This window comes from Xyrauchen texanus, chromosome 50 (genome assembly GCF_025860055.1).
Source record: "Xyrauchen texanus isolate HMW12.3.18 chromosome 50, RBS_HiC_50CHRs, whole genome shotgun sequence".
NCBI lineage: Eukaryota > Metazoa > Chordata > Actinopteri > Cypriniformes > Catostomidae > Xyrauchen > Xyrauchen texanus.
Genome location: NC_068325.1, coordinates 6,825,752 through 6,853,191, shown reverse-complemented (window position 1 = coordinate 6,853,191; position 27,440 = coordinate 6,825,752). Strand labels below are relative to the sequence as shown.

The following is a 27,440-nucleotide window of genomic DNA, read 5'->3' as shown; positions in this document are numbered from 1 at the left end:
GCTGATCGCGCTCGCCTTCATGCAAGCGTTCTCTGTCAGCGACACTTGCCTGGAATTAGGTCCGGCAGACACACATCTGATCCTAAGACCACGGCTGGGGTACGTGCACAAGGAACCTACCATGCCCTTCAGAGACCAGGTAGTGAACCTGCAAGCGCTGCCCCGGGAGGAGGCAGACCCAGCCCCTTCGTTGCTGTGTCCGGTGTGTGCTTTGCGTACCTATTTGGACCGCACACAGAGCTTTAGACGTTCTGAGCAGCTCTTTGTTTGCTTTGGTGGACAGCAGAAAGAGAACACTGTCTCCAAACAGAGGCTCTCACACTGGGTGGTGGATGCCATTTCATTGGCCTATCGCACTACAGACACCCGGTCGCCGTGTCTGTAGCAACTCCTCCCTCCAAAGAGGCGGGTGTTTTCTCCACAGGGTCTTTTCCCCCTGAAAGAATAGGAAACTGGGTAAGACCCCCTTCCCCGATGCGTGTAATGGCCCCAGCCGTTGACTCTTTGTGAGAAACATAGAGAGAAAAGAGGCCCGGCTAGGCTCGGCCCGTTCAGCCTGTGTAGGGTACAATTGCATTTCTAATTGCATGTCCAGTGTATCCTTCATTAGGTAAGAACATTGGCGGCTGTTCTGGTTCTATATCAGGCTCAGGTCCATCAAAATTGTCGTCAGGAGGAATAGGAAATGTTTGTCCTGGACTTGACTACAGTGATTGAGGAGGAAGATAGATCCCCAGTGGATGTAATGAAGACAGTCCAAGACGTTCCTACAAGAAAACGTAAACGTTCCTCAGCTACAAACCAGGATGGTGACAGCTATGAGTTGCTTCTGAAACGGGAAACCGAAAGAGCAGAAGTACAAATTGAACCGGGTAAAGAACAAATCTTGCTTACCCAACTGCAGCAGAAAAAAGTGCAGATGGAGATACATCTCCTAAAGGCAGAGATGGAAAGAGATGGTATCTGTCCTGTAAATTATTTTTGACTATTGGATAGTTTTGTTTTTGTTTTGTTATTTAACATTATAACAAATTAAGGAATGTAAAATGTTTCTGTTTATTACAGTGTTTCTGTTTCTTAAAATTAAAACAAACAATGGCTATTTGTGGCCACCGGTATTTTGCCTACCTTTGCTAAGCCAGTAGGCTACACAGTTGGTTCCATTTAAGGCTCTGGTAAACAGGATTTGGTAATCCTGAAATTTGGTATTTGGATCACAGTGATCCAATCCAATGTTTCTTTAAAAAACTGGCATAAAAGTAAGATGGATCAGGTGATCCTGTATAGCAAAACATGGGATTTCCAAATCTGGATCAATTTTGAAAAACTTGGCCCAGAGGATTAAACTAATATTAAACTAAAAGAATATTTAGCATATTTGACAATCACTGATCTTATAGTGTATTTATATCAACCAATGATATTGATTTAACACAAAAAATAAAGAGTGGAAAAATAGAGTTCTATTAGAGCAGGCTGAGGACCTCCCCCTCTTCTCTGTGTGTTTGAGGCTTTCATTTATATTTGTGGTGTTTCCGCTCAAAGAAAGATGTTTGCTGTGGTAGAACATAGAGGTTGTGCTGAAATCTGAGTTACAAAATGAAGATCTTGCAGCTTCAAATCTGTGAGTTTTTGAATGCATTTAAATAAGATTAAAAAAAAAGTGTCTAGGATTATTCAGTGAATTATTTAGATTTTTATAATAATGTGTTTTATATTTATTTATTTTCCTATATTATTTTTCATAGATCTATTCATGTGGAATGAAGTCACAGAGGCTCTGACACAAATACAAGCATCTTCAGGAGATAATGTGACTTTAGTCTGTAATCTTGATATAGAGGAGATTTACTGGTACAAACAGAACTTTCCGGATCCTCCAGTGTTGCTATTACGCACTTACAGGAGCACATTTGAAGTAGCTGATTATGAAAACATCAGATTCAAACACAAATATTCACTGAAAACCAACAGCAGTTTGTTTATCAAAAATGTCACCGTTGAAGAATTAGGAGTTTATTATTGTGTGAAAACTGCTACACCATTTAAATTCAGCAGTGGCACCAAAATCTACATCACTGGTATGTTTTATTATTTTGTATGAATTTTCAATTTTCATATGGATGTTTTTCCATATGATCAATTTGTCAATATTTAATATACTGTGAATAATTCAAAAAATTAACATTTAAACTCTTATTTTGACAACTTCCTCATTCTATGAAAAGATATATAATAACATGTTAATTGAATAATCAATGAGTTAAGATTTATAGAATAAAAAACACATTGCATTTTACAGATTTTGTCTACATGAATCAGACAGATTCAGATGATTGTCTACAACATCAGACACTGTGGAACAGTCTTACCATCACATCTGTCTTGCTGAATGCTTTTTTGATCCTTGCAGTAATTGGTGTGTACTTTTGACTAAATCCAGATAAAGGTTATCTTGTTTAAAATGTACACTAATGTAATAATATTCCATGTGTTCTTTGTTTGTTTAAACTGTTGCAAAGTGAATTCAGTGATGTTTAAGTCATTCTTCTGTTTCAGGACTGGTGAAGATCTGCCTTGATGCAACGGGAAGAGATAAAAATACTTCAAATAAACCTCAGAGAACCACGGCAGCTCAACACTGGAAGGATTTACAGGTAGGAATAGTCTTTTCATAAATGTTAGCTTAATTTCCATCATACCCATCCAAGTGATTCTTGCAGTCGTAGAATATCGGTTAGTAACATAGTAAAATAGTATAATACATGAACACTAATACAAAATAACATAGACAAACTCCACTGTTTAAATTAACTGACATTTTTTTTAATAAAAAGTAATAGAGTAGCACACAGTATGTTGTCATATATGGCATTAATAGAAAATATCTTGCTCTCGCAGTGTGCTGAAATTGATTTGTCAATGCAACCCAGTGGAACCAGGCCTTGTCAGGACCAGAGCATCTATTCTCTTATTTTTTACAGCCAACAAAATCTGTATGAAGAAACTTAGATTATGTTATAGTGTTTGTATTTTAATTGTTTAACAATGTTAAAAGATGCTTCTTAGATAGGTTTGAAGTCTTTGTTCATTTGTTTTCATATTGCAGGGATATACAGTATCCTATATAATAGTAAGTTTGGACACACAGAATTTAAGTTTCTCTTGATCATTTCATAGTTGTGATGACTTTACTTTTATTCTAAAATGTTATTTCAGACAATGTTGTCTCGAACTGAATCTTTTACATTTGACTTTTTCATACACACTATCGGTCAAAAGTTTTGAAACACTTGACTGAAATGTTTCTCATGATCTTAAATATCTTTTGATCTGAAGGTGTATGCTTAAATGTTTGAAATTAGTTATGTAGACAAAAATATAATTGTGCCACCATATTAATTTATTTCATTATAAAACTACAATTTAATAATAATTAAAAAGGACCGAATAATAAAGAAAAGCAGTCAATAAGTGCCCAGCATAGATGGGAACTTCTTCAATACTGTTTAAAAAGCATCGCAGGGTGAAACCTCAAGAAAATGTGAAGAGTACATGTCCATAAATTATAGGCAAAAGGTGACTACTTTGAAGATGCTAAAATATAACACAGTTTTGATTTATTTAGGATTTTGTTTAGTCACAACATAATTCCCATAATTCCATTTATGTTATTCCATAGTTTTGATGACTTTACTATTATTCTAAAATGTGAATATATATATAAAATAAAGAATGAAGTGAATAAAGATAGTGTAAATATTATGTGCATTAAAAAGTATTTACAGTATTAACAAACAGTAATCAATTCATAGTAATGTTCAGTTCTGAGATTGTTTGTCACACATTACATTAAAGTTTACAGATCATTATAATAAAAATATAATTCAAAAACTAACTTCATTAAAGAGATACCAGGCTAGTTGGTTAAGTGGTCATAAAGGGCTATATATCACAATAATCATAAAGGTTTGTCTTATTTTTTGCACTAAAACTGTCACGATTCCCTGTTGTCTGCTCTGTGTTTCTCCCCTGTCACCTGTCCCGAACTACACTTCCCATAATCCCCTGCCCTCATCACTGCCAGTGTCATTGTTCTCACCTGTGTGTAATTTAATCATCATCCTTCTGTATTTAAGCCCTGTGAATGTTATGGTTGTCCGTGATTGTGTTCCTGCCCGTGCCCGCCGTGGATGTTTCTCATGTTTATACTTTGTTTTCCCCTCGTGGATGTTTTGTTTGTTCCCTGTGTTGTTCAGTTACTGTTGTGGAGTTATCCTTGTTCACCCTTTTATTCCTTCATTAAAGAGCTGCATTTAGATCCTCACTCCTCGTCTGATTCATAACAAAAACCCATAATAAGTTGACTGAATATAGTAATTGTTTTGGTGAGTCCGTTGGTTTGTTTCAGTTTGTTCTCTTCGACCGGCGGCATCATTGAATACCCTCGCGCCTCAGCACCCACGATAGTCGAATATAACGACGTCGAGGGCACGTAAACGTGAGAGGTATAAGACTTCCTCCACGAACGAGAAAGCTTGTCGTGGAGGTCATCAAAGAAGGGAAGGGACTGTTGTTTACATGTTCTCTCTATTTATTCAGGTGTTGCTGGCTCGCATAATCGGCATTGCCATGGGATCCTTGATTGTTTCTATGGTAACGCTGATTATTCCAGCTTGCTGTGAGCGAGTGGCACTTAATCACCAATTCGCTGGCTATATCTACCTCACTATGTTTCGTGTTTGTCGCTCAATTGTTGTTTGAGTTCTGTTACTTGCCTCTCTCTCTCTCTGCCCTAGTATATCCTGTATCTTTGTACTTTGTATTGGTTGCCAGTCTGTGCTGTCTGTGCCGGGATTGTGCTTACCTTCTATTCTGTTGCCTCACCTCTCTTGACGCTTCTCCTGAGTTCCCCTCAGCGATACTCTACTGTACTGGATCTGCGCCGCACACGACCACTACACACACACACACACACAAGCCTACGAACACACCATTTATCTCCAGCAGCAGTCGGTGCTGGGTTCCCCTCACAAATCTTTACCAGCCTAGCTGTGTCTGTTAAATAAACTGATAACTGTTATCTGCATTTGGATCTTTTGTCTCATCTTTCCTGACAGTAATGGCATTGACATTATGTTAATTAAGACATTCATTATCAAGACAATGACATTAATTATGTTCACTTAACTTGGTGTTCATATAGAATTAGTCGCAAGTACACAAAACTGAGATTTTCTATTTAATTGATTTTATTTCAACTTCCGTTTTATTAAATGGACTAAAAATTATTTCATACAATAACACAGCTTTAATAATGAAGATTCAAATTTATATTTGGACAATAATTAAATACATATAAATAATAAATAAATAAATCGTAATTCTCCACAAAAATGCATAGACACCTGTACTTCTTTTGCACATGCACAAGCAGAACGTAGATAGTGTTAACAGGGTATAACTTGGACATGTGACAACAATGCCCCCATACAGTATGTTCCCTTTGAACAAAGAAACATAACTAAATAATTCAAGCACAAGGAATTGTGGGTATCCCATATATAAGTTATTAACTCAATAAGTCTATGGATTTTTAAGAAAAATAAGTTCAAAGGATTTACATGTTTGAACTATTAGCCCAAAACTTGAAATTTCAATCAATGTTTAATGAAGACAACTTGATTCCTCCAGCAATGACAACATTTGGGTATACTGTGGAGAAATATGCCTTTCGTACAGTAATATCTAACAGTGTGGACGCTAACATCATTTTCTTCTCTAATACTATTATACTGGTATATAAGAAATCATTTTCAGAGAGGAGATCTTGCTTATTTATAACTTTGTTTTTAATATTAATAATCCTTTCCACCTATTGCCTATAAGCGGTAACCTCAACCATAGAGCAATGAGGTTTCTGAGGGTTGAAGAAGCTTCCAACCCAAGAAACGAGTTTCATGAAACTTCATGCAACAAATCATTTTAAACATTGAACACATCAGCTGATGTCCTGATGATAAATATAACTAATGACTAAGAACCAAAATGACTGTCCAACATTGTGTCATTTATGTGAAGTTATGTGATTAAGCTAAGTTTATGTCAGTTATTTGTTCCAAGTTATTTGCTACTTTATGTTTGTTTGTCTTGCCTTCAAATACAGCTGAAGTGGAATTCACATGAAAACAATCTCAATAAAGGTATTAAAGAGATAATGACTTTATGTTGGGCTTGCATATTTATTAATTTATTCATATCTTTTATTTTTGTCCTTACATATAGCAAACTGTTTCTGCACTACTCTACTTCATTGTGGGTAACGCATATGAAGTGTGGTTTTGTGCAAATGAAGTGCTCCATTGCTTTGTTCACTTGATAAACAACATGTTCATGCATGTATCTAGGCAGGTGCTTTACACCTTCACCAATCGATGATGTGTGAAGTTGACCTTTTGTCCATATTGTGTGACAAACAAGACTATAAATTAGAGCTGTCATAATTAAGATTACTATATATAAAATATTACATTACCAAGCCAGTTCCCCAGGTTACGGACTGCCAGGGGCCTTCAAAGTCTCAGGTCGTGTGGTCTGAGACAGCCAAAAGTAGTTGAGCACCGGCCGACCACTGGGGACTCTGAGCTCTTCAGCACATCAAAAGGAACAGAATGCAGGTGTCTTAAGATCTTTTCTCTTGACATGGCATCTTTAAACAGTGAGACACGGCACAGCGGTCAAACATATCCGTCTAGTGCATGTGTACTTTAAAAAACACTAAAAGGAGTTTAGTCTGAACAGCCCCTGACTCTTACAGAAATCCTTCCTCATTCTCACAACAGAAAGTTCCACTAATTAATAAAGCAGTGCAAGTATTCAGTTCCCTTTCCATTATCCAGTTTGGGTAACACTATGTGGTTGGTTTGCTCAATCCCACTCGTGGTGCATGACAAATGGTCTTCTTTTGTTGATTCTCAATGGTGAGAAGAAAACTAGACTGCATCAAGTTGTAGCGTTTAATCAAACTGAAGATTTTGCAGCTTCAGCTCTGTAAGTTTAGTTTTCTTTATGAATGTCTTTTCATGTGCGTGTAAATGACACGACTAGTCAAAAATTTGAAAAATGTGTGAACTTTAAACATGTTTGATCAAAAGTTATGCCAAATTTACTGACATTGTGTATGCAAATATAAATTGTGCTTAAGTGGTTTTATTTTAATGCAAAATAAAGATTTTTAATAAAACCATCGACCAGATGGTGAATGTGCATGTGTACATACAACATACATGGGAACTTATACAATAGCGCTTGTCAGTAATTCATCTAAGTTCAGGGTACATTAACTTTCAGAAGCATCATGTCGATTTACCATGTGATAGCTGTCCTGTGCTATGGACTCAATGTAAGGTTAAGCATTTGATATACGTAGGTATAAGTTAGGCTGGACTATCTATGCTATTTACAAATTAATAATATAATTTTTTACTAGCTGTTTTTATTCAAAGCTGTTACAATAAAAACTTATTGATGTTCTTAGTGTTTTCTTTCAATATTTTTACTAATGACACCAACTAGTGTTAAAAATGACATTGGGGTATATTGTAACAATGGAAGTCCTTGTGTTCCAAGTCTTCTGAAGCCATACAATATCTTTGCCAATAACAGTTTGAAATAGAAGTCATTATTTGCTGGTAATTTACCCTTTTTTAAAATGTTACAAGCATGTGAGATTTGAGAGCTCCATAAGAAGGGAAGATTTATAGCGAATAACAAATTGAATTTCGGTCTGTTCCTCACACAAGTTTTCATATGACTTCAGACTTGAAGTGCAGAAGTCATTTGAACTACTTATATGGTACTCTAATGGTGCTTTTTTCCTTTTTGAAGCTTGACAGTAGCTTTCCTTCAAGATGGTTACTCAGAAGCAGATTTTGTCCAACGTACACCCTATGGATCTGGTTTTTGCAATCGACCTGGAAGGTGGAAGACCCTCACATTATTGAGATTTGCCTTCGAGGGGAAGGATTACCAGTTCAAAGTTTTGCCCTTCGGCTTGTTTCTAGCTCCTCACACATTCACAAAATGTGTCAATCCGGCGCTCACTCCACTGAGGCTAAGCAGTATTAACGTTCTGAATTACGTCGATGGCAGGTTGCTTTTAGCACAGTCAGAAGAACCACCTTGCAAATGCAGGGAACAGTTGCTTGCACATTTGGAGCATTTTGGACTCATGAAAAACATGTAATTATGTCACTTTATGAGAGCTGCATTAATATTCTTCAGAAATTCTCCTTATGTGCTCCATAGAAAAAGAAAAAAAATTGCTGTATGTGATTTATCTGATGCCCCCTCTTTCCAAAACACCACACCGAAACCATTGAGACCAACAGAAAGCATGTTCTCACGGTTGTCAAACACATCAGTAGTGAAATGGCACCCTCAACTAACAACTATCTGAATATGACATTAAAGGTTAGTTCACCCAAAAATGTAACTTCTCTCATAGTACATTTTGAGAGCAGTCTCCTTGGTTATAGGAAGTGTAATCAAGCTTGAAATCATGATCCTGCCTACAGAGAAAAGGAGTTACATTTTGGTGTTTTCTCACCCAAAACCAACTAGATCGCCCAGAAGACATTGATTAAACCACTGGAGTCATGGATTATGTTTATGCTGACTTTATCTCCTTTTTGTAGCTTTTGGAGTTGTGGTCCTACAGAGCCGAAATATTCTTCTAAAAATCGTTTTTTGTGTTCAGCAGAAGAAATTCATACAGCTCAGAGATGGCATGAGGGTGAGTAAATGATGAGAGAATTTTCATTTTTGGGTAAATTCCCCATTAAGCCCCAACCCTCTGCTTCAATTACAACACTAAAAGATTGCACAAAATGATTGACAGTCAAAATAAACGTCAGCAGTCTGTGGACACATTTTTGTTTGCCGTTTACAGAGTCTAGAGAGAACTGTCGAGGGCAATCAGAGAGGCAAAGCGCGCACACACCCAGAGAATCCACAGTCACTTCCAGGACAGCTGTGATACGCGGCACATGTGGCAGGGCATCCAGGCCATGACCAACTACAGGACAACATCAGTTGCCTGTGACAAAGATGCCTCCCTTCCAGATGTGCTGAACAACTTCTACGCTCGTTTTGAAGTGCAGAACGATGTGGTGGCAAGGAAGAACACCCCTCCTCCCAACGACCAGGTGCTCTGTCTTACCATGGTGGATGTGAGGAAAACTCTACGTAGAGTCAACCCACGGAAGGCTGCTGGACCAGACAACATTCCTGGCAGAGTGCTCAGAGGATGTGCAGACCAGCTAGCAGATGTTCTTACCGACATCTTCAACATCTCTCTGAGCAGCGCCGTCATTCCAACGTGCTTCAAGGCCACCACCATCATCCCCATGCCAAAGAAGTCTTCAGTGTCCTTCCTCAACGACTACCGTCCCAGTGCACTCACACCAATCATCATGAAGTGCTTTGAGAGGCTCATCATGAGGCACATTAAGACCCAGCTGCCCCCCTCACTAGACCCACTGCAGTTTGCGTATCGTCCAAACCGTTCAACAGACGACGCAATCGCCACAACCCTCCATCTGGCCCTCACCCACCTAGACAAAAAAGGACTCATACGTTCGAATGCTGTTCATAAATTTCAGCTCAGCATTCAACAGGATAATTCCTCAGCACCTGATTGGAAAGCTGAACCTGCTGGGCCTGGACACCTCCCTCTGCAACTGGATCCTGGACTTCCTGACTGGGAGACCTCAGTCAGTCCGGATCGGGAACAGCATCTCCACCACCACCACACTGAGCACTGGGGCCCCCCAGGGCTGTGTGCTCAGTCCACTGCTGTTCACTCTGCTGACTCACAACTGTGCAGCATTGCACAGCTCGAACCACATCGTTAAGTTTGCAGATGACACGACCGTGGTGGGTCTCATCAGCAAGAACGACGAGTCAGCATACAGAGAGGAGGTACAGTGGCTAACGGACTGGTGTAGAGCCAACAACCTGTCCCTGAATGTCGACAAAACAAAAGAGATGGTTGTTGACTTTAGGAGAGCACAAGATGAACACTCTCCGCTGAACATCGACGGCTCCTCTGTGGAGATCGTCAAGAGCACCAAATTCCTTGGTGTTCACCTGGCGGAACACCAGGTGTTCATCAACACCAGCTCTATCACCAAGAAAGCCCAGCAGCGTCTCTACTTTCTTCGAAGGCTGAGGAAAGCACATCTCCCACCCCCATCCTCAATACATTCTACAGAGGGACTATTGAGAGCATCCTGAGCAGCTGCATCACTGTCTGGTTTGGGACTTGCAACGTTTCGGACCGCAAAGCCCTGCAGAGGATAGTGAGGACAGCTGAGAAGATCATTTGGGTCTCTCTTCCCTCCATCAAAGACATTTACACAAAACACTGCATCCGCAAAGCAACCAGCATTGTGGACGACCCCACACACCCCTCACACAAACTCTTTACCCTCCTGCTGTCTGGCAAGAGGTACCGAAGCATTTGGGCCCTCACGGCCAGACAGTGTAACAGCTTCTTCCCCCAAGCCGTCAGATTCCTCAATACTCAGAGACTGGTTTGACACACACACACACACACACACACACACACACACACACACACACACACACACACACACACACACACTTGTTGTGTTTCCATGTTTTATGGGGACTTTCCATAGACATAATGGTTTTTATACTGTACAAACTTTATATTCTATCCCCTAAACCTAACCCTACCCCTAAACCTAACCCTCACAGAAAACTTTCTGCATTTTTACATTTTCAAAAAACATAATTTAGTATGATTTATAAGCTGTTTTCCTCATGGGGACCGACAAAATGTCCCCACAAGGTCAAAAATTTCGGGTTTTACTATCCTTATGGAGACATTTGGTACCCACAAAGTGATAAATACACGCTCACACACACACACACACACACACACACACACACACACACACACATGTGTCCTTAGTTGCACTTTAATTACTGTCACTTTATAACTGTCTGCTACCGCAATCACTGCTATGTGCATAGAACATAGAATTCTATGAATCTCATAGAATGTTTTGTTTACGTTTTTAGGAACTGTCATCTTTTTGCACTACTGTGTACTGGTCGGCGCTGCACTGTCTCTCACTGTGCCTATTGTCCTGTTCATTGTCAGAAATTTCTTGTACTGTCCCGTACTTTTGCACATGTTTGCACGTGCACTTTATATAGGTATATAGGTATATATAGGTATTTTATATAGGTATTTTATTTTGTTGTGTAGTCTCATGTGGTCCTGTGTTTTTCCTATGTTGTTTTTATGTAGCAAACCACTTGACTTGACTTGACTTGACTTGATTTGACTTGACTAACAGAGACAGGTGAGTTATCTCAGGACACTTATTTCAGTGATAGGCTATCTTTCATAGGCTATTCTTAGGCTATGTTTTTTTATCTTTCCATAAAAAAACAATTCTTACAGGTTGCCAGTGCTGGAAGGATTACTTGTGAAATATAATCAGGTACTGATTACAAATTACATGACCAAAAAATGCAATCAGTTACAATCTCATTGATTAAATATTAGGAGTAATCTAATCCAATTACTTTTGGATTACTTTCAACCTAATTCTATAATATGTTATGTCACATGCATTTGAGTAGGATAGTCATTTTAACATAAAAGTACAAAGAGGAAAAATTACATTCTTTCTTACTAACAAAAAAGCCTCACAAAAAGACCTCCTTATGACATTTTTAAATGAAATAAACATTCAATCTAACAGCAATGACAGTGCATGGCCAAAGTTTATCATTCAAAACACTGAGATGTCAAGTTCATTTTAAAAGTAACTTTAGTCTGATTATGAGTATTTTAAAATGTAATTTAATCCAATTACAAGTACTTGATTTTTGTAATCTGATTACACAATCCAGATTGCATGTAATCGGTTACTACTCAGCACTGCTGGTTGTAATGGGGGAGAGTAAATAATGACAATTTTCAATTGAATGCATTTTGGGTTTAACTCTTCCTTTAAACGCTTTGACCACTACCCCCTACCATAATGTGTCATTACCGTTAATGACCTCTAGAGGACAGTTTAGGGCTTTGGAGTGGCCACTGTACAGTATATTACTGTAATCTGAGCTAGTTTATAGTCTAACATTGCAGTGGACAAATACTGTTGAAATTTAAACAACTATGAGGAAAAATGCTATTATCTGTGTGAGTTTTATGATGTGTTTGAGCGATAGAACTTTATTGTGGAAAGGTAAACACAGTTAGGGGCTATTCACACGCACACATTTTTTTTTTTTTCTGTCCTCCCTGTTTTTCAGTCATTTACGTAAATAAACATACATAAGATGGATGCACTTTATCGATTCGTCACGTTTCACTGTTCTCAGTGCCCCGCATAGGAGCGCCATGTTATATTTAAATGCCATAAGAACTTAAACTTTTAAAAACAAGACTGTTTCAGTACTATTCGTGGAGCTTCATGTAGCTTTTGTAAGCGCAAGGACACGTTTGCTGTGAACGGCCCCTAGATCCTGTAACCTTTCAAAACTTTGAAGAATACTAACCATAGGTATACATTTAGATAGGGATGATATGAACATGTCCCTATCAACTTTCAGAAAATCTGGAATGTCTCGACCAACATTTGGGCAACGTTACCTCACAGAAAATACTTTATACTTTGATTTTATTTTCATTTTAACAACTATTAAAGGCGTTTAGTATAATTATCAGTGTGCAAATTATTGTCCTACCTCTTTTGAAGCAGCACACAAACGTTGATGTCCCGTGGCACCTTTTACTTTTCTCAGTGCTGTTCAGGATGCACCAATCACAGTTGATTCTAAGATTTATTTAAAGTAATTTCTGGAGAATACTAATGGCATCTTATGTTCTATCCTTGAAAATTAATAGATTTAAACAAGCATACTTTTTATTTACAAATGTTTCCTGTCTAAGTCAAAAGGTTTTGCATTCAGCCCAAAGAAGGATTCTGCTTTTTCGGCTGGTATCGTGATGAAATGTGTCCGAAATCAAGTCCCCAAGGAGATAATGTTTCAAAATAACTTGACTGGCTTCATATAAATTATAGGAATAGAATTATAGGAATTTTTATTTCACATAAAACTAGGAAATTTTGTCTTTTTGTTTTTGACAGTTCAAAATTATATATTTAATGTGGTTGTATTTAAAAATTATTAGTAATTTAAATCAACTGCTATATACTACGCAATTCCCCAACAAATCTTTTGAATTCCATGCCATTACTACAACGCAACCCACAAAATTACATGTTGTTGTCATCTATCACCCCCAGGTCAGCTGACAAGCTTTCTTGAGGAATTGGATGTCCTGCTGTCCTCCTTGCCAGAGGATGGCAGGCCACTTGTGGTTCTTGGCGATTTCAACATACACCAAGACAAGCCCCAGGCCATTGAACTGAATACTCTTCTGGCCTCATTTGACTTGGGAAGACTACACACCACATCAACTCACAGGTCGGGCAACCAGCTGGACCTCATTTTTACACGTAACTGTACCACCTCTAATATTCTTGTTATACCTTTACATGTCTCTGATCACTACTTTGTTCAATTCAACACGATTCTCCCATCCATTGTAAAACCGACTCCACCTTTGGTTTCCTTTCGCCGTAACCTCCGTTCCCTCTCACCCTCTCGCCTTTCCACTGATGTCTCTGCCTCTCTTCCCACAATAAATGTATTTTCCATGCTTGACGTAAACACTGCCACAGACACACTTAGCTCTACTTTAACAACCTGTCTAGACAACATCTGTCCTCTCTCCTCTAGACCAGCACATACTACACCACCCAGCCCCTGGCTGTCTGACGTCCTTCGTGAACATCGGACTGATCTCAGGGCAGCTGAGAGGAGATGGCGGAAATCTAAAGATCCAGCTGATCTAGGTAAATATCAGCTTCTGCTTGCAACTTTTTCAAATAACGTTAAAAAACTTCATATTACCAGACCAAGATCAACAGCACCACAGACACTCGTAGTTTGTTTAGAACATTCAACACACTTCTCTGTCCTCCCCCTCCACCACCTGACACATCACTGACAGCAGATATATTCGCCACATTTTTTACTAATAAGGTTACAGCCATCAGCAATTCACATTTGCTGCACCACACCCTGTCAAACACCTGGCTCCTGTATGCAACTCTTCTTTCTCTATGTTCTCTCGTTTAACTGACACTGAGGTCTCTAAACTCCTCCTCTCCAACCACCCCACAACCTGTTCCCTTGACCCCATTCCATCACACCTTCTCCAGGCCATCTCTCCGTCCATCCTACCGGCACTTACACACATAATTAACACATCCCTTCTTGCAGGCACTTTTCCCACTACATTTAAGCAGGCTCGAGTAACCCCACTGCTGAAAAAAACCTGCACTTAACCCCACACAGATAGAACACTACAGACCAGTCTCTCTCATCCCATTCATGGCAAAAGGGCAGATTTCAATCAGATCTCCGCCTATCTCTCACAGAACAAGCTGCTGGATGACAATCAGTCAGGCTTCAAAAGTGGACACTCCACTGAGACTGCCCTGCTGTCTGTCACTGAGTCGCTGAGACAGGCTAAAGCTGAATCCAGATCATCCGTTTTGATTCTGCTGGACCTTTCTGCTGCCTTTGACACAGTCAACCATCAGATCCTACTCTCCACCCTCTCTAAACTGGGCATCACTGGAACTGTGCTTGACTGGTTTAACTCTTATCTCTCAGAAAGTTCCTTTGAGGTAGCCCGGAGAGGGAGGTATCCAAGCCACATCAGTTACTTACTGGGGTACCTCAGGGATCAGTGCTTGGGCCACTTCTCTTCTCCATATACACAACATCACTGGGACCCATCATCCAGTCACATGGTTTCTCTTACCACTGCTACGCTGATGACACACAACTCTACTTGTCTTTCCAGCCCAATGACACCACAGTGACCATTCGAATCGCTGCCTGTCTGGCAGACATCTCAGCCTGGATGAAGGAAAACCACCTTCAACCCAGCCAAGACCGAACTCCTTGTCTTTCCAGCCAACCCTGCTGTTGAACACAACATCACTGTGCAGCTGGCTCCAACTACAGTTTCATCTTCCAAAACGGTCAGAAATCTAGGGGTAACCATTGATGATGAGCTAAATTTCACAGACCACATTTCAAAGACTGCAAGATCATGTAGATTTACACTCTACAATATCAGGAAGATAAGACCCTTCCTCTCTTCCTCACCCCTCTTTGTCTCTCTCCACTGGCTGCCGGTTCATGCACGTACTAAATTCAAGGCCCTGATGCTGGCATACAAAACAGTCACTGGGTCTGCTCCAGCATACCTAAAAAGATTTATGCAGAGCTACGTTCACACCAGAAGCCTGCGGTCGGCTAAGGAATGTCGCCTTGTCGTACCAAAACAAAGAGGCACCAAAACACTTTCCCGGACTTTCAGTTTCATCATACCACGGTGGTGGAATGACCTTCCCAACTCAATCCGGGAAGCTAACTCACTCTCTATCTTCAAAAAACGGCTAAAAACACATCTTTTCCAAAAGCACTTAACCGGTCACTAAAAAAATTAAAATAAAAAATTAATTATTTACATTTCTTGTTGCACTTAAATCTGTTTTGTATACTATTCTGATGATAGTGAAACTTTGTAATATGGCACTTTTTGTACCACTGTCTCCCTAAGATGATTCACTGATGTTTTTCCTCTTTTGTAAGTCGCTTTGGATAAAAGCGTCTGCCAAATGAATAAATGTAAATGTAAATCTGAAAACATACAGTGGATATAAAAAGTCTACACACCCCTGTTAAAAAGATAAAGATAAATCATGTCAGAACTTTTTCCACCTTTAATGTGACCTGTAATGTGAACAATTCAATTGAAAAACAAACTGAAATCTTTGAGAAAAAAAAAAAAACTTACAATAACCTGGTTGCATAAGTGTGCACACCCTCTTATAACTGGGGATGTGGCTGTGTTCAGAATTAACCAATCACATTCAAACTCATGGTTCTCCTCTCTATTCAAAAGTACCCATGTTTTCTGAAGCAATATAAAGCTCTGCTGCCCTCTGGAGGGATATTTGTCAAACAGAGCCAAGTATGCTGCAGGCTGAAGATCTCCAAATGGGTGCAGAATCTCCAAAAGAGGGTGGCATTACTTCAGAAGAGGGCAGGTTTATATTTAATAAAATATGGAAAGGGTTAGGTAGAGGCTCTATATCTTTGCTGGCTGTTTGTAGCTCCCGCCCATTTTGAAGCTCTGCCTGCAGCTATATGCATCTCAGCAGTCTTCTTATTTTGTGTATATTGTATATTTTATATTATTAGGTGAATATTGTGTTGTGTAACAGATGTGTAAACTGTGTTATGTGTAAATCAGATGTTTATTGTTGTCAGATGAAGACGCTGGTCGGCTAATTAATTTGTGAATGATCATTTACAGTGATCAGAAAAGGGTTTGAATGATTAAAAATCATAATTCATTATCATGCGTTCTTTTATGGCCATCTATTGTATTTGTACTGCTTATTGTGGATGCTCTTGTGTATTCTTAAAAGCTTATTTTAGAAAATAATCTTTAAGGAAAAGTGTCAGCACCATATTGATATACAAAGGGGAATATCACATACAGAAAATGAACCAAATGAACACTTTTGTCTGTTCTCATTTTATTTTTGTAATTTATTGTATTACTGAAATACAGTGGATGCAAGATTCTCATTCAAGGTATTGTTGTAATGGTGTAAACAGTATGTAACACTGACAAAGGAAAATAAATAAATAAAGTGATCCAGCACAACGTCATTCAAGTGTTCTGTCTTTCCGACTTGGCATAACATTATTCAAGTTAAGTAGGTGATCCTAGATTTGTCCTTTAGTTGATGAAGAATCATAAGATCACATCTTTAATTTTAAATATAACTGCTATCAGTATTATATTTAATCTACAACACATTGTGAATGTCAACATCATTCACTGAAAAGAGATAATTTGGTTTGCATTAACTACACTTTAATACATTCATCATTATATCAAACAGCAGCAAAAGTGGCAGTGTTAGTGGTCTGTTGACACATTTTTGTTTGCTGTTTACAGAATCAGAATCAGAGTGAGCTTTATTGCCAAGTATGCTTACACACACACACAAGGAAATTATCATGGTGACAGAAGCTTCCTGTGCAAAGAGAATGAAACCATATACATACATACAAACATATGCATTTAAACATGTATACATACAGTGACATAAAAAAATATAATAAATAAGATATAACAGATAAAAAAGAAAAATATACAATAGAGCAATAATGTTGTTAGACTATTTTATATATAGATATATACAGTTATGTGCAGGTGATGTAATGTATTGAAGAAGAGGTTGTTAAAGAATATAAATGAAATATGGATATAAAAATCTTTAAAAACAAAGATTTACCTTAAAATTACAACGAAAATGTTTAAATCGTTAGTATGGACATAAACCTTTACATAATGAGCTACATATTTTATTACAGATGATTATTGTCATTTTACGTAAATTTGTCTGTAATTTTAGAAAACAGAAAAAATATAGTAAAATAATATAGTAATTTTTCCGTACAAATATGAGAAATACATGTAATTTGTCATTATTGTCATAAAATGTAAAATTCCAGTTGGGTTGTTAATTTATAGATAATGTCTGGAATTTGACAGAAATTTTGTATGTAAATAATAATAATGAAAAAAGTGGAAAACTTAGAGTTACTTTCTGTAGAATTAGGATGATTTTTTTACAGTGTAAGCATGGATGGATTGAATATTGCGCATGGTTGCATTGACAAAAGGAAAGTGCTTGGGGCCAGTTTTAACTGTTCGTGAGGTGAATGGCCTGAGGGAAAAAACTGTTCCTGTGAATGGCTGTTCTGGTGCTCAGTGCTTTGTAGCGCCAGCCAGAGGGCAACAGTTTGAAAAGGAAGCGTGCCGAGTGATTTTACCAGCCATTATCGTCACTCTGGATGTGTACATTTCTAGCAGGGTGAGTAGGGGAGCTTCAATAATCCTCTCCGAACTATCCTTTGAAGTCTTCTGATGTCTGACTTGGTAGCTGAACCAAACCAGACAGTTAAAGAAGTGCAGAGGACAGACTCAATGACTGCTGAGAAGAACTGTATCAACAGTGCCTGTGGCAGGTTGAACTTCCTCAGCTAGCAAATGAAGTACAACCTCTGCTGGGCCTTTTTCAAAATTGAGTCTATGTGGGTCTCCCACTTATAGTCCTGTGAGATGGAAGTGCCCAGGAACCTGAATGTTCCCCGCCTGTCGCTCACTTCGATGTTGTGTTGAAGAAGCGACACTAGGGGTCTCTCTTGAGCCTGAATATACCTCTGATCTATGAAAAAAGGCCAATGAGAAGTTGGCAGACAGAATTTGGATGTTCCGCCCCAGACATACGGGTATAAAGGCAGGGAAACGCGTCTGTTTCATTCAGAAATTATCTTCGGAGCCTCGATGTTCTCCCAGTTCGGCCTCTTCGGCAACACCTTCGAGGACTTCGCCCAGCAGTTCTCCACGGTGAAAAAGCAGACGGAGTCCATTTCATATATAGCCCTGCCGCAAACCTGCCGCCAGGGGCCAAGCCCCGTCTGCTTGCCGAGGGCGTCCTCCTGTGGCTAAAAAACGTGCAGCTCTGCCTCAACCAGGGCCCAGCTCTCAGCCCTTGCGTCGAGTGCACGCCCCCTGTCTCACGGACCCCCTCAAGGACCCGGAATTCTCCCAGGCGCTGCTGAGACGATTGACCCAGAGACCAAGATGTTAGCTCCGGAGCTGTTAAGCAGACCACTCGTCCCCCGGGGGAGGGCCGGGGAGGAGAATCCTTATTTGAATTTATTTAATTTGTACCGACATTCTCAATAAAAGAGCTATTTCCTTTGTCTCTTGGTCACCTGGCCTGCAAATGCCATTCTCACAGCACTCTGCCGCCACACCTCATAAGGACAAGTCGTAAGGACCACATTTATGGCGCTTTCATGGTGTATGTTGTGTCCTTCACAGAGCTTGACGAACTTGGTTACTATGAACTGTCATTACATGAAAAACCCTTACGAAAATCAAGAGTTCATGGCAAACATGCAACAAATTCGCCACTGATAATATTCACTTGCAATTGAGTTTTGCGGCAAACTTGCTGCAAATTGTCCATTGTTGCCAAAGGTTTGCCGGAGGTTCGCCATTACCGCAAAGAGCTGCAAACCTCTGGCAAACATTTGCGGCAAAATTCAAATTTGTAAGGGAAGATCTGATTAAATATTATTCAAAAATTCTTTGTTTGTGTTCCATGGATAAAAACAAAAACAGAATATGAGTTTGTAATGACATGAGGCTGAGTAAATAAACAGAATTAAAATGTGTGGGTGGCCTGTTCCTTTACAATGATTCATACCAGAGCAGTTCGGTTGTCCCAGATGACTATGTATCTCATCTGCTCTGGATCCATTTGATCTTCTACTATGAAGATGTTGTGCAGTCTGCCTAAAAATGTGAGTTTGTGAGCTGTGTTGTTAGTACCACAGTTGGCATGGCGGTGGAGGACCCCATTCTGCGTGATTGCAGCACACATCGTGATGTTACAGTACCTTTTTATAGTGCTTACGCCTGATTGGTCAGTTTACATCAAGCACCTAAGTGTCTGTACACCTGACGTCCATGTTTGATCAATTGGTTCATCGGTATGGTATTTTGAAAGGCAGTGCCTTGAAATGGCAAAGAAGTGACATCATGTTAGATTTCTGTGTCTAATGTAGAGAAGTGTGTTTAGTGTTTTGCAAAAACTGTGAGGCTGAGAATGTGCTTATAGTTTTGCAGCTCTAGGCTGAGGTTTTGCACCTTGAGTGTCAGGTTTTACTAACTGTTTTAATTTAAGTGTGTAAGCAATTGTAAAAATAACAAAAAAACTGTAAAAATTTAAAATTCAAACAACCTCCCCATCCCATAATGTGTGGATACTGTTAGTCTCATCCAGGGGGCAGATTTGGCCATAGGACTTTTTCCTTAGGGCTTGAAACTGATTGAACGTGTCAAAGGAGGAACCTATAAGTCTTGCACAAGACTAAAATTGTTACTAAATTTTCAGTTCTCCATTTAAGAGTAAATCTGCTTCCAAAAACTTCAAAAGTCACTTGACACGGCAGTGGAATTTATATAGATTGTGTGGCTGTGATTATACAGGTATGTACTGTGTGATTCTTAAATATCAGGTTTCATCTTGCCTCTCTTTGAGCATAATGGAATGATTCAGTTTTGATTTGTTATAGTTTTTGAACGTAGCTGAACGTATTCAAGTAGGTCATTTTTCTTTTTAAATGTTGGATTACTATGGAAGAATGATGTGCATTTTAGCTTTACTATAAATAATGAGTGTTTAGAACTTTCGCCTGGATTAAATGTGCATTTATGTGGCTGTGTATTTCAAAACGACTGGTATTATGAATGAATTGCTATATAGGCCTTCAATATTTCCAAAGAAATCATTTTAAATTCTTTGTATCAATAGATTTAACTTGTATATTGTTGTATATTGTATAATGGTGTTTTATATAAGGTTGTTAATAACAGTATATCTTTGTAATTGTAGCCTATAAATGAATTTGTTGTGTGGTGCACTTTTTCCAAAGAATAATTAGCTAGGCTTCTTGTGTCAATTTGTTTGTGATATATGCTGCATTTGATATTTAACAAGTTATTGATATATTGACTTGGACTGTTAATATTGTAAACCAATTGTGGCACTGTTGTACTTCCTAAACATAAACCTTGGGAACCCCATGACAGCAAGTTGTCACACTTTTTAGCTATTGTACTCTTGTGACTATTCCTGAATGTAGATTCAACCACAAATGTAAACCTTTAACTAAAGGGACTTTATCTTAGTGGAGCAATGGCACTTTGCTCCACTAGAACTTGATCGTTAATGTTTGAACTGAACAGAAAAAAACAAACCACTGTTTGCACTGAACAAAGCATTTTCATGCAAGAAAGAGTTAGTGTTTACCTTCAATGATTAATATGAACAGACACTAAGGACCTGTAAATAGAAAAACTTTCTTCTCTGACTGCTGGAGGACTAAAATGTGCATAACTACAACATGCTTGAACTTGTACTTGTTGTGCAATTTTCTTAAAAATGTGGACATAGAAAAGTGTGAATATAGACAGTAATAAAACTTATCTTTTACTCACCAGTTAGTTTTAGTTTCTACACTATTATAAAAAAAAATTAAGAAAGAAAGAAAGAAAGAAAATTATTTTTTAAATAAAAATGGAAATGTTCAATGTTACGTTTGTGAGCTGGAATTTGAGAGGAATAGAGCACAGGATTAAGAGAGTAAAGGTTCTAGCACTATTAAAGTCACTGTCAGCTGACATTATATTTCTCAAAAAAAAATGCAAATAAGACACACAGAGCAAAGATGGCTCAGGGCTGGATTTCACAGGTTTACCAATCTTTGTTTTCCTCTAAAGCTATAGTGGCTACAGTGCATTCATAAAGTATTCAGACCCCTTAATTTTTTCACATTTTGTTATGTTGCAGACTTATGCCAAAATGCTTTAAATTATTTATTTTTTCACATCAATCTACATTCCATAGCCCATAATGACAAAGCAAAAAACAGATTTTTTATAACTTTGCAAATGTATTAAAACTAAAAAACTGAAATATCACATTGACATAAGTATTCAGACCCTTAACTCAGTAGGCTACTTAGTTGAAGCAGCTTTGTCAGCGATTACAGCCGAGGGAGAAGGGGCTCCTAACCAACCGCCTGGAGCGGTCAGGGCCGCTGCCAGGGGCGCAGGAGTCTCCTACCGGCCGCTGAAACGCGGGGGTTTAAGACCGCCGACCATGAGCGGGAAGGAGCTCACTGGCGACCGCCTGGAGCCGGAGAACCGCTGCCAGGGGCTAGGGAGACTATTTCTGTTCCCCGAGAACGCAGCAGGGTGTTCCGTTCCAGCAGGACTGCCTCTGATCCGCCCGAGAGGCACGGCTGTCATCCGATAGAGGGTGGAGGAGTGGCCGAGGAACAAGCTGCGGCGTATCGGAGAACTGGCGAGTTTTTTTTTTCATCTCTCTCTCTCTCTCACTCACTGTCGCTCTGCGTTGGCCTTTTCCCTCTTTTAAATTTTACAGTGTTTTTGGGGGGTACTACACTGTTACAGGAAGTACCCCCATTTATATTATTTCCACTCCCTCGTCCAGGTAGATAGGGATGACCTGCCGGCAGACTACACTTAAGCACGCCCTCCCCCAGGGAAAGAGGGGGAGGGGGGGATGTACATCAGAACGGGGGCTCCCCAGCCTGAGAGAATGAGGGAGGAATGTGGCAGGGTGGAGGGCGGGGCCGGGTCTTGATCCTACACACCCGGTCCTGTATTAGGCTAATTATGCCTCCGTGAGGGATAAAGGTCGACTGCAGGGGATCGTGCGGGAGAGAGAGATCATTTACGGACATGTCCGTCATGTGTGTGTTTATGTTGTCTTTTAAGTTTATCATTAAAACTTTTATTTATATCGTCAAGCCGGTTCTTGCCTCCTCCTTTCCATTGATCCCTTTACACACAGCTTTGGTTGTTTTCCTTCCTGTGTCCTCTTCTGTCTAGTCTGTGTTACATGTTTAGAGCATGATGTCTGGATCCTGACTCTTTGGTCTTGTTTCTGAGTCGGGATCCAGACACTCATATTCTATGTCTTGTCTTTGTGTTTGCCTTGCTATGTGCTTCTTGACTCTGCCTCCTCGTTCCCTCATTACTCTCCCTCATTTAGTCCTTGTTAATGTTAATTAGTTTTACCTGCTCCTAATGTGTCTTGCTGCCTATATATTATGCCTTCTTCCCTCATGTCTCTGCCAGACTGTTTTGTACTATTGTGTATGTACTGCCGGTGAGTTGTCTTGTTTTATTCCAGTTATCCTGTCAGTCCTTTCTTGATTTTGTTTTAGTTGGTTTGTTTTCTCCCTTGTGATTTTTTTTCTTTTCTTTTTGTTCTTTTTAATAAAAGCTCTTATACTTGCCTTTTGCATTTGGGTCCTTCCTCAACTAACCATGACAGAACAATCTGGCCCTGGCCAATTCAGGCATATGGTTTTTTCCTTCTGCCAGCACATGACCCAGCTTGTCCGCCTTCGCAATGTCCATCAGAGGGGAACTGACGTGAGGTGGATGAGCTGGATTATGATGAGTAAGATCTGAAGGAGTTATTTAACATCTGCCACGATCAACCTCTAATTTGGAGGGAGATGGAAAAACTGGGGCACTTGGGCTTTTGGGACTTTGCTGATTACCTTTTTGTGGAGTCTGATCTCTCATCCCATGACTTTCTCAGATAGACCATACCATCGTCCCTCCCTTCTCAAGCCCAGTCCCCAGTCCTCCAATGACTCGTAAATGGAGTAGGAAGGATGCCGCTGCCTCAGTCTTCCCAGCTAACCACAAGGAGGTGCCAACCATTCTCGCTGCTGACCGCCAGGAGACAGAGGATCTCGCTGCTGACCACCAGAAGATGGAGGAGCTTGCTTCTGACCCCCAGGAGATGGAGGAGCTCGCTGCTGACAGTGACTCAGAAATGGCCTCCAGTCGCTGCCAGCACTCACGGCCACAGAGACCATTTCCCAGTCAGGAGAGGTCCCATGGCCACCTGACCCTGCTCCGGGACTGGAGCTGCTTCCATGGCCTACTGATATCACTTTATGTTCGGTTTCGGTCCTCTTGCCATGTGCTCATGTCTGGTCATGTCTTTTGTTTGAGCACATGGCTAATGATGGCTTCATTGCCATGTGCTCTATTGTCTTGTCATTGCGTTTGTCTTGCCATGTGCTTCCCGACTCCACCTCCTCGTGCCTGGTCCTCCAGACATGATGCTTGGAATTAAAGCCAAACAGTTCAATCTTCGTTTCATCAGACCAGAGAATCGTATTTCTCACAATCTGAGAGTCCTTTAGGTGCTTTTTGGCAAATTCCAAGCAGGCATTCATGTGTCTTGCACTGAGGAGAGGCTTCCGTCTGGTCACTCTGCCATAAAGCCCAGATCAGTGGAGTGTCCTTCTGCAAGTTTCTCTCATCTCCACACATGATCTGACCATCGGGTTCATGGTCACCTCTCTTACCAAGGCCCTTCTCCCCCGATTTCTCAGTTTGGCCATGCTGCCAGCTCTAGGAAGAGTTCTGGTTGATCCAAACTTCTTACAATTAAGAATTATGGAGACCACTGTGATTTTAGGAGCCTTCAATGCAGCCAAAATTTATTGTAGCCTTCCCCAGATCTGTGCCTAGACACAATCCTGTCTCTGAGCTCTGCAGGCAGTTCCTTTGACCTAATGGCTTAGTTTTCGCTCTGACATGCATTGTCAGCTGTAAGACCTTATATAAATAGGTGTGTGCCTTCCCAAATCATATCCAATCAATTGAATTTACCACAGGTGGACTCCAATCAAAGTGTAGAAACATTGCAAAGATTATCCAGAGAAATGGGATGCAATTGAGATACATTTCAAGTGTCATTGCAAAGGGTCTGAATTCTTATGTGATATTTCAGTTTTTTTTTGTTTTAAATATATATTAAAAGTTATAAATTATCTATTTTTTGCTTTGTCATTATGGGCTATGGAGTGTAGATTAATGTGAAAAATTTAATGATTTAAAGTATTTTAGCATAAGGCTGCAACATATCAAAATTTGAAAAAAATTAAGGTGTCTGAATACTTTATGAATACACAAAATTATTAAGAAAATCCATTCCTTTTCATATGCAATTTATAGTGGCTGACCTGGTGGGGAGAGACATTGTAGAATCTGGATTCATTAATAATTTCCCTGTAATATGTGAATGTGTATGCTCTAAATACAAATGTTTCCCAGTTTCTTCCGCATAAATTTTAAATTTACTTTCAGACTCTAGCTCAACCAATCTGATTCTCAGCAGTGATTTAAACTTTTATCTGGATCCACATCGGTATTGCCAGTCTACACAGGTGTAATGTTTGGGTTCTTGTCCACTTTGGATGAAAGCAATGTCACATTGCCAAGACAGAAGTCCTCGTAATCCCAGTCAACCCATCTGTAGACGACAGCCTCACTATTCATCTTGATTCAACTACACTTACACCAACCAGAACAGCTTGGAACCTGGGAGTGGTGGTAGATGACCAGCTTAAATTTACCGACCACATCTCATCAACCGCCAGTCTTGAAGATTGCGCTCTATAATATCAGGAAATTCAGACATTTTCTGTAATATACTGCACAGCTCCTGGTCCAAGCTCTGGTCATTTCAAGACTGGAGTATTTTAATGCTTTGTTGGTTGGGCTCCCAGCTAACACAATTAAGCCACTGCAGACAGTCCAGAATGCAGCAGCACATCTGGTCTTCAATCAGCCAAAAAGGGCTCATGTTACCCCTCTCTTGATTTCACTCCACTGGCTACCTGTAAATGCCTGCATCAAATTCATGGCTTTGACTCTGGCCTGGTGGTCCCATCACACAGAGGCTCAAAGTCTATTTTACCGTCATTACCTTACTCTGTTCCTCTGTGGTGGAATGAGCTTCCAACCTTCACACAATCTGCTGATACATCTCGACATTCAAGAACCATCTGAAAACACATCTGTTCAGAGAGCATTTAACCAATCCACACTAATTGCACTTACTACTGAACTTAGATTTACAGTACAAATCCCTCTCTATTTCTTTCTTCTGCGCTAGCAACAACTGTAGATGTTGTTGAACTTTCTATGACAAATTGCTTGCTATGTTTCTCTTTTTAAGTCGCTTTGGATAAAAGTATTTTCTAAATAACTAAATGTAAATATATTTTTATAATCAGTAAAGACAGCCTCACACATGCAAACACTTTCTACTCAGTTTAATACAACATATCCGCTACATTGGCCCTGTCCCAAATTCCACACTCCACCCTTGCAGTCTTCCTCTGATTGCAGACTTTGGTGATGTTTACATTATATTTTTATATACAGTGCATGCAATTTTACAAATAATTATTTGAAAAAGTCATGGCATTGATAGGGTAAATGAAAACATTTTTAAACTCACTAATCAATATTTGTTTTGTTACAGTTTAAATCAGAAGTTTACATACATTTAAACTCAGTTCTTCACAATTCCTGACATTTAATCATAGAAAACATTCCCTGTCATAGGTCAGTTAGGATCACTACTTTATTTTAGGAATGTTAAATGTCAGATTAATATTTGAGAGAATAATTTTTTCAGCTTTTATTTCTTTCATCACATTCCCAGTTGGTCAGACGTTTACATATACTTTGTTAGTATTTGGTAGCATTGCCTTTAAATTGTTTAACTTGGGTCAAACATTTTGGGTAGCCTTCCACAAGCTTCTCACAATAATTTGCTGGAATATTGGCCCATTCCTCCAGACAGAACTGGTGTAACTGTGTCTGGTATTTAGGCCTCCTTGCTCGCACATGCTTTCTCAGTTCTGCCCAAAAATGTTCTATCAGATTGAAGTCAGGGCATTGTGATGGCCACTCCAATGCCTTGATTTTGTTGTCCTAAAGCCATTTTTTCCACAACTTTGGAGGAATGCTTGGGGTCATTGTCCATTTGGAAGACCCATTAGTGACTGAGCTTCCTGGCTGATGTCTTGAGATGAACCCTTCCTCATGATGCCATCTATTTTTTGAAGTGCACCAGTTCCTCCTGCAGCAAAGCACCCCCACAACATGATGATGCTACCCCCATACTTCACGGTTGGGATGGGGTTCTTCGGCTTGCAAGCCTCACCCTTTTTCATCTAAACATAACGATTGTCATTATGGCCAAACAGTAACATTTGTTTCATCAGACAAGAGGACATTACTCCAAAAAGTAAGATCTTTGTCCCCATGAGCACTTGTAAACTGTAATCTGGCTTTTGTATGACTGTTTTGGAGCAGTGGCTTCTTCCTTGCTGAGCAGCCTTTCAGGTTGTGTCGATATAGGATTTGTTTTACTGTGGATATAGATACTTGTCTACCTCTTTCCTTCAGCAACTTTTCACTAGGTCCTTTGCTGTTGTTCTGGGATTGATTTGCACTTTTCGCACCAAGCTATGTTAATCTCTAGGAGACAGAATGCATCTCTTTCCTGAGTGGTATGATTGCTGCATGGTCCCATGGTGTTTATACTTGCATACTGTTGTTAGTACAGATGAACGTGGTACGTTCAGGCATTTGAAAATTGCTCCCAAGGATGAATCAGACTTGTAGAGGTCCACAGTTATTTTTTTTCTGAGGTTTTGGCTGATTTCTTTTGATTTCCCCATGATGTCAAGCAAAGAGGCACTGAGTTTGAAGGTAGGCCTTAAAATACATCCACAGGTAG

At 39.6% G+C, this 27,440-nt stretch overlaps 3 protein-coding genes across 9 annotated transcripts in view; all 3 read left to right on the top strand.

Moving 5' to 3' along the window:
* The first annotated feature begins 1,429 nt into the window (after positions 1 to 1,429).
* The window catches only part of LOC127641325 (uncharacterized), a 118,354-nt gene continuing 92,343 nt past the window's right edge, over positions 1,430 to 27,440 (top strand). For 3 of the 4 annotated variants that reach the window (XM_052124260.1, XM_052124276.1, XM_052124262.1), the window contains exon 1: positions 20,116 to 20,275. The gene's annotated coding sequence lies outside the window, so the exon portion shown is untranslated. Of the gene's footprint in view, positions 1,575 to 20,115; positions 20,276 to 27,440 lie in introns of those variants that run through there. The other variant, XM_052124269.1, reaches the window with a different exon arrangement.
* The window catches only part of LOC127641328 (uncharacterized), a 54,471-nt gene continuing 28,492 nt past the window's right edge, over positions 1,462 to 27,440 (top strand). The window contains exons 1-5 of one of the 4 annotated variants that reach the window (XM_052124286.1): positions 1,462 to 1,624; positions 1,749 to 2,081; positions 2,303 to 2,419; positions 2,560 to 2,657; positions 2,902 to 3,969. In XM_052124286.1, the coding sequence (XP_051980246.1) occupies positions 1,600 to 1,624; positions 1,749 to 2,081; positions 2,303 to 2,419; positions 2,560 to 2,657; positions 2,902 to 3,012 (684 nt within the window). In that variant the 5' untranslated portion in view covers positions 1,462 to 1,599 and the 3' untranslated portion in view covers positions 3,013 to 3,969. Of the gene's footprint in view, positions 2,082 to 2,302; positions 2,420 to 2,559; positions 2,658 to 2,901; positions 4,320 to 27,440 lie in introns of those variants that run through there. The other 3 variants (XM_052124283.1, XM_052124285.1, XM_052124284.1) reach the window with 3 other exon arrangements.
* Positions 6,290 to 10,027, top strand: LOC127641324 (uncharacterized). Its single transcript, XM_052124255.1, has 3 exons — positions 6,290 to 7,050; positions 8,759 to 8,794; positions 8,951 to 10,027. The coding sequence occupies exon 3, from the start codon at positions 9,048 to 9,050 to the stop codon at positions 9,912 to 9,914; it is 867 nt and encodes a 288-aa protein (XP_051980215.1). The 5' UTR covers positions 6,290 to 7,050; positions 8,759 to 8,794; positions 8,951 to 9,047; the 3' UTR covers positions 9,915 to 10,027.

Coding starts and splice junctions, on each gene's coding strand:
- LOC127641324 (XM_052124255.1), top strand. CDS start 9,048: ATGTGGCAGGGCATCCAGGCCATGACCAACTACAGGACAACATCAGTT.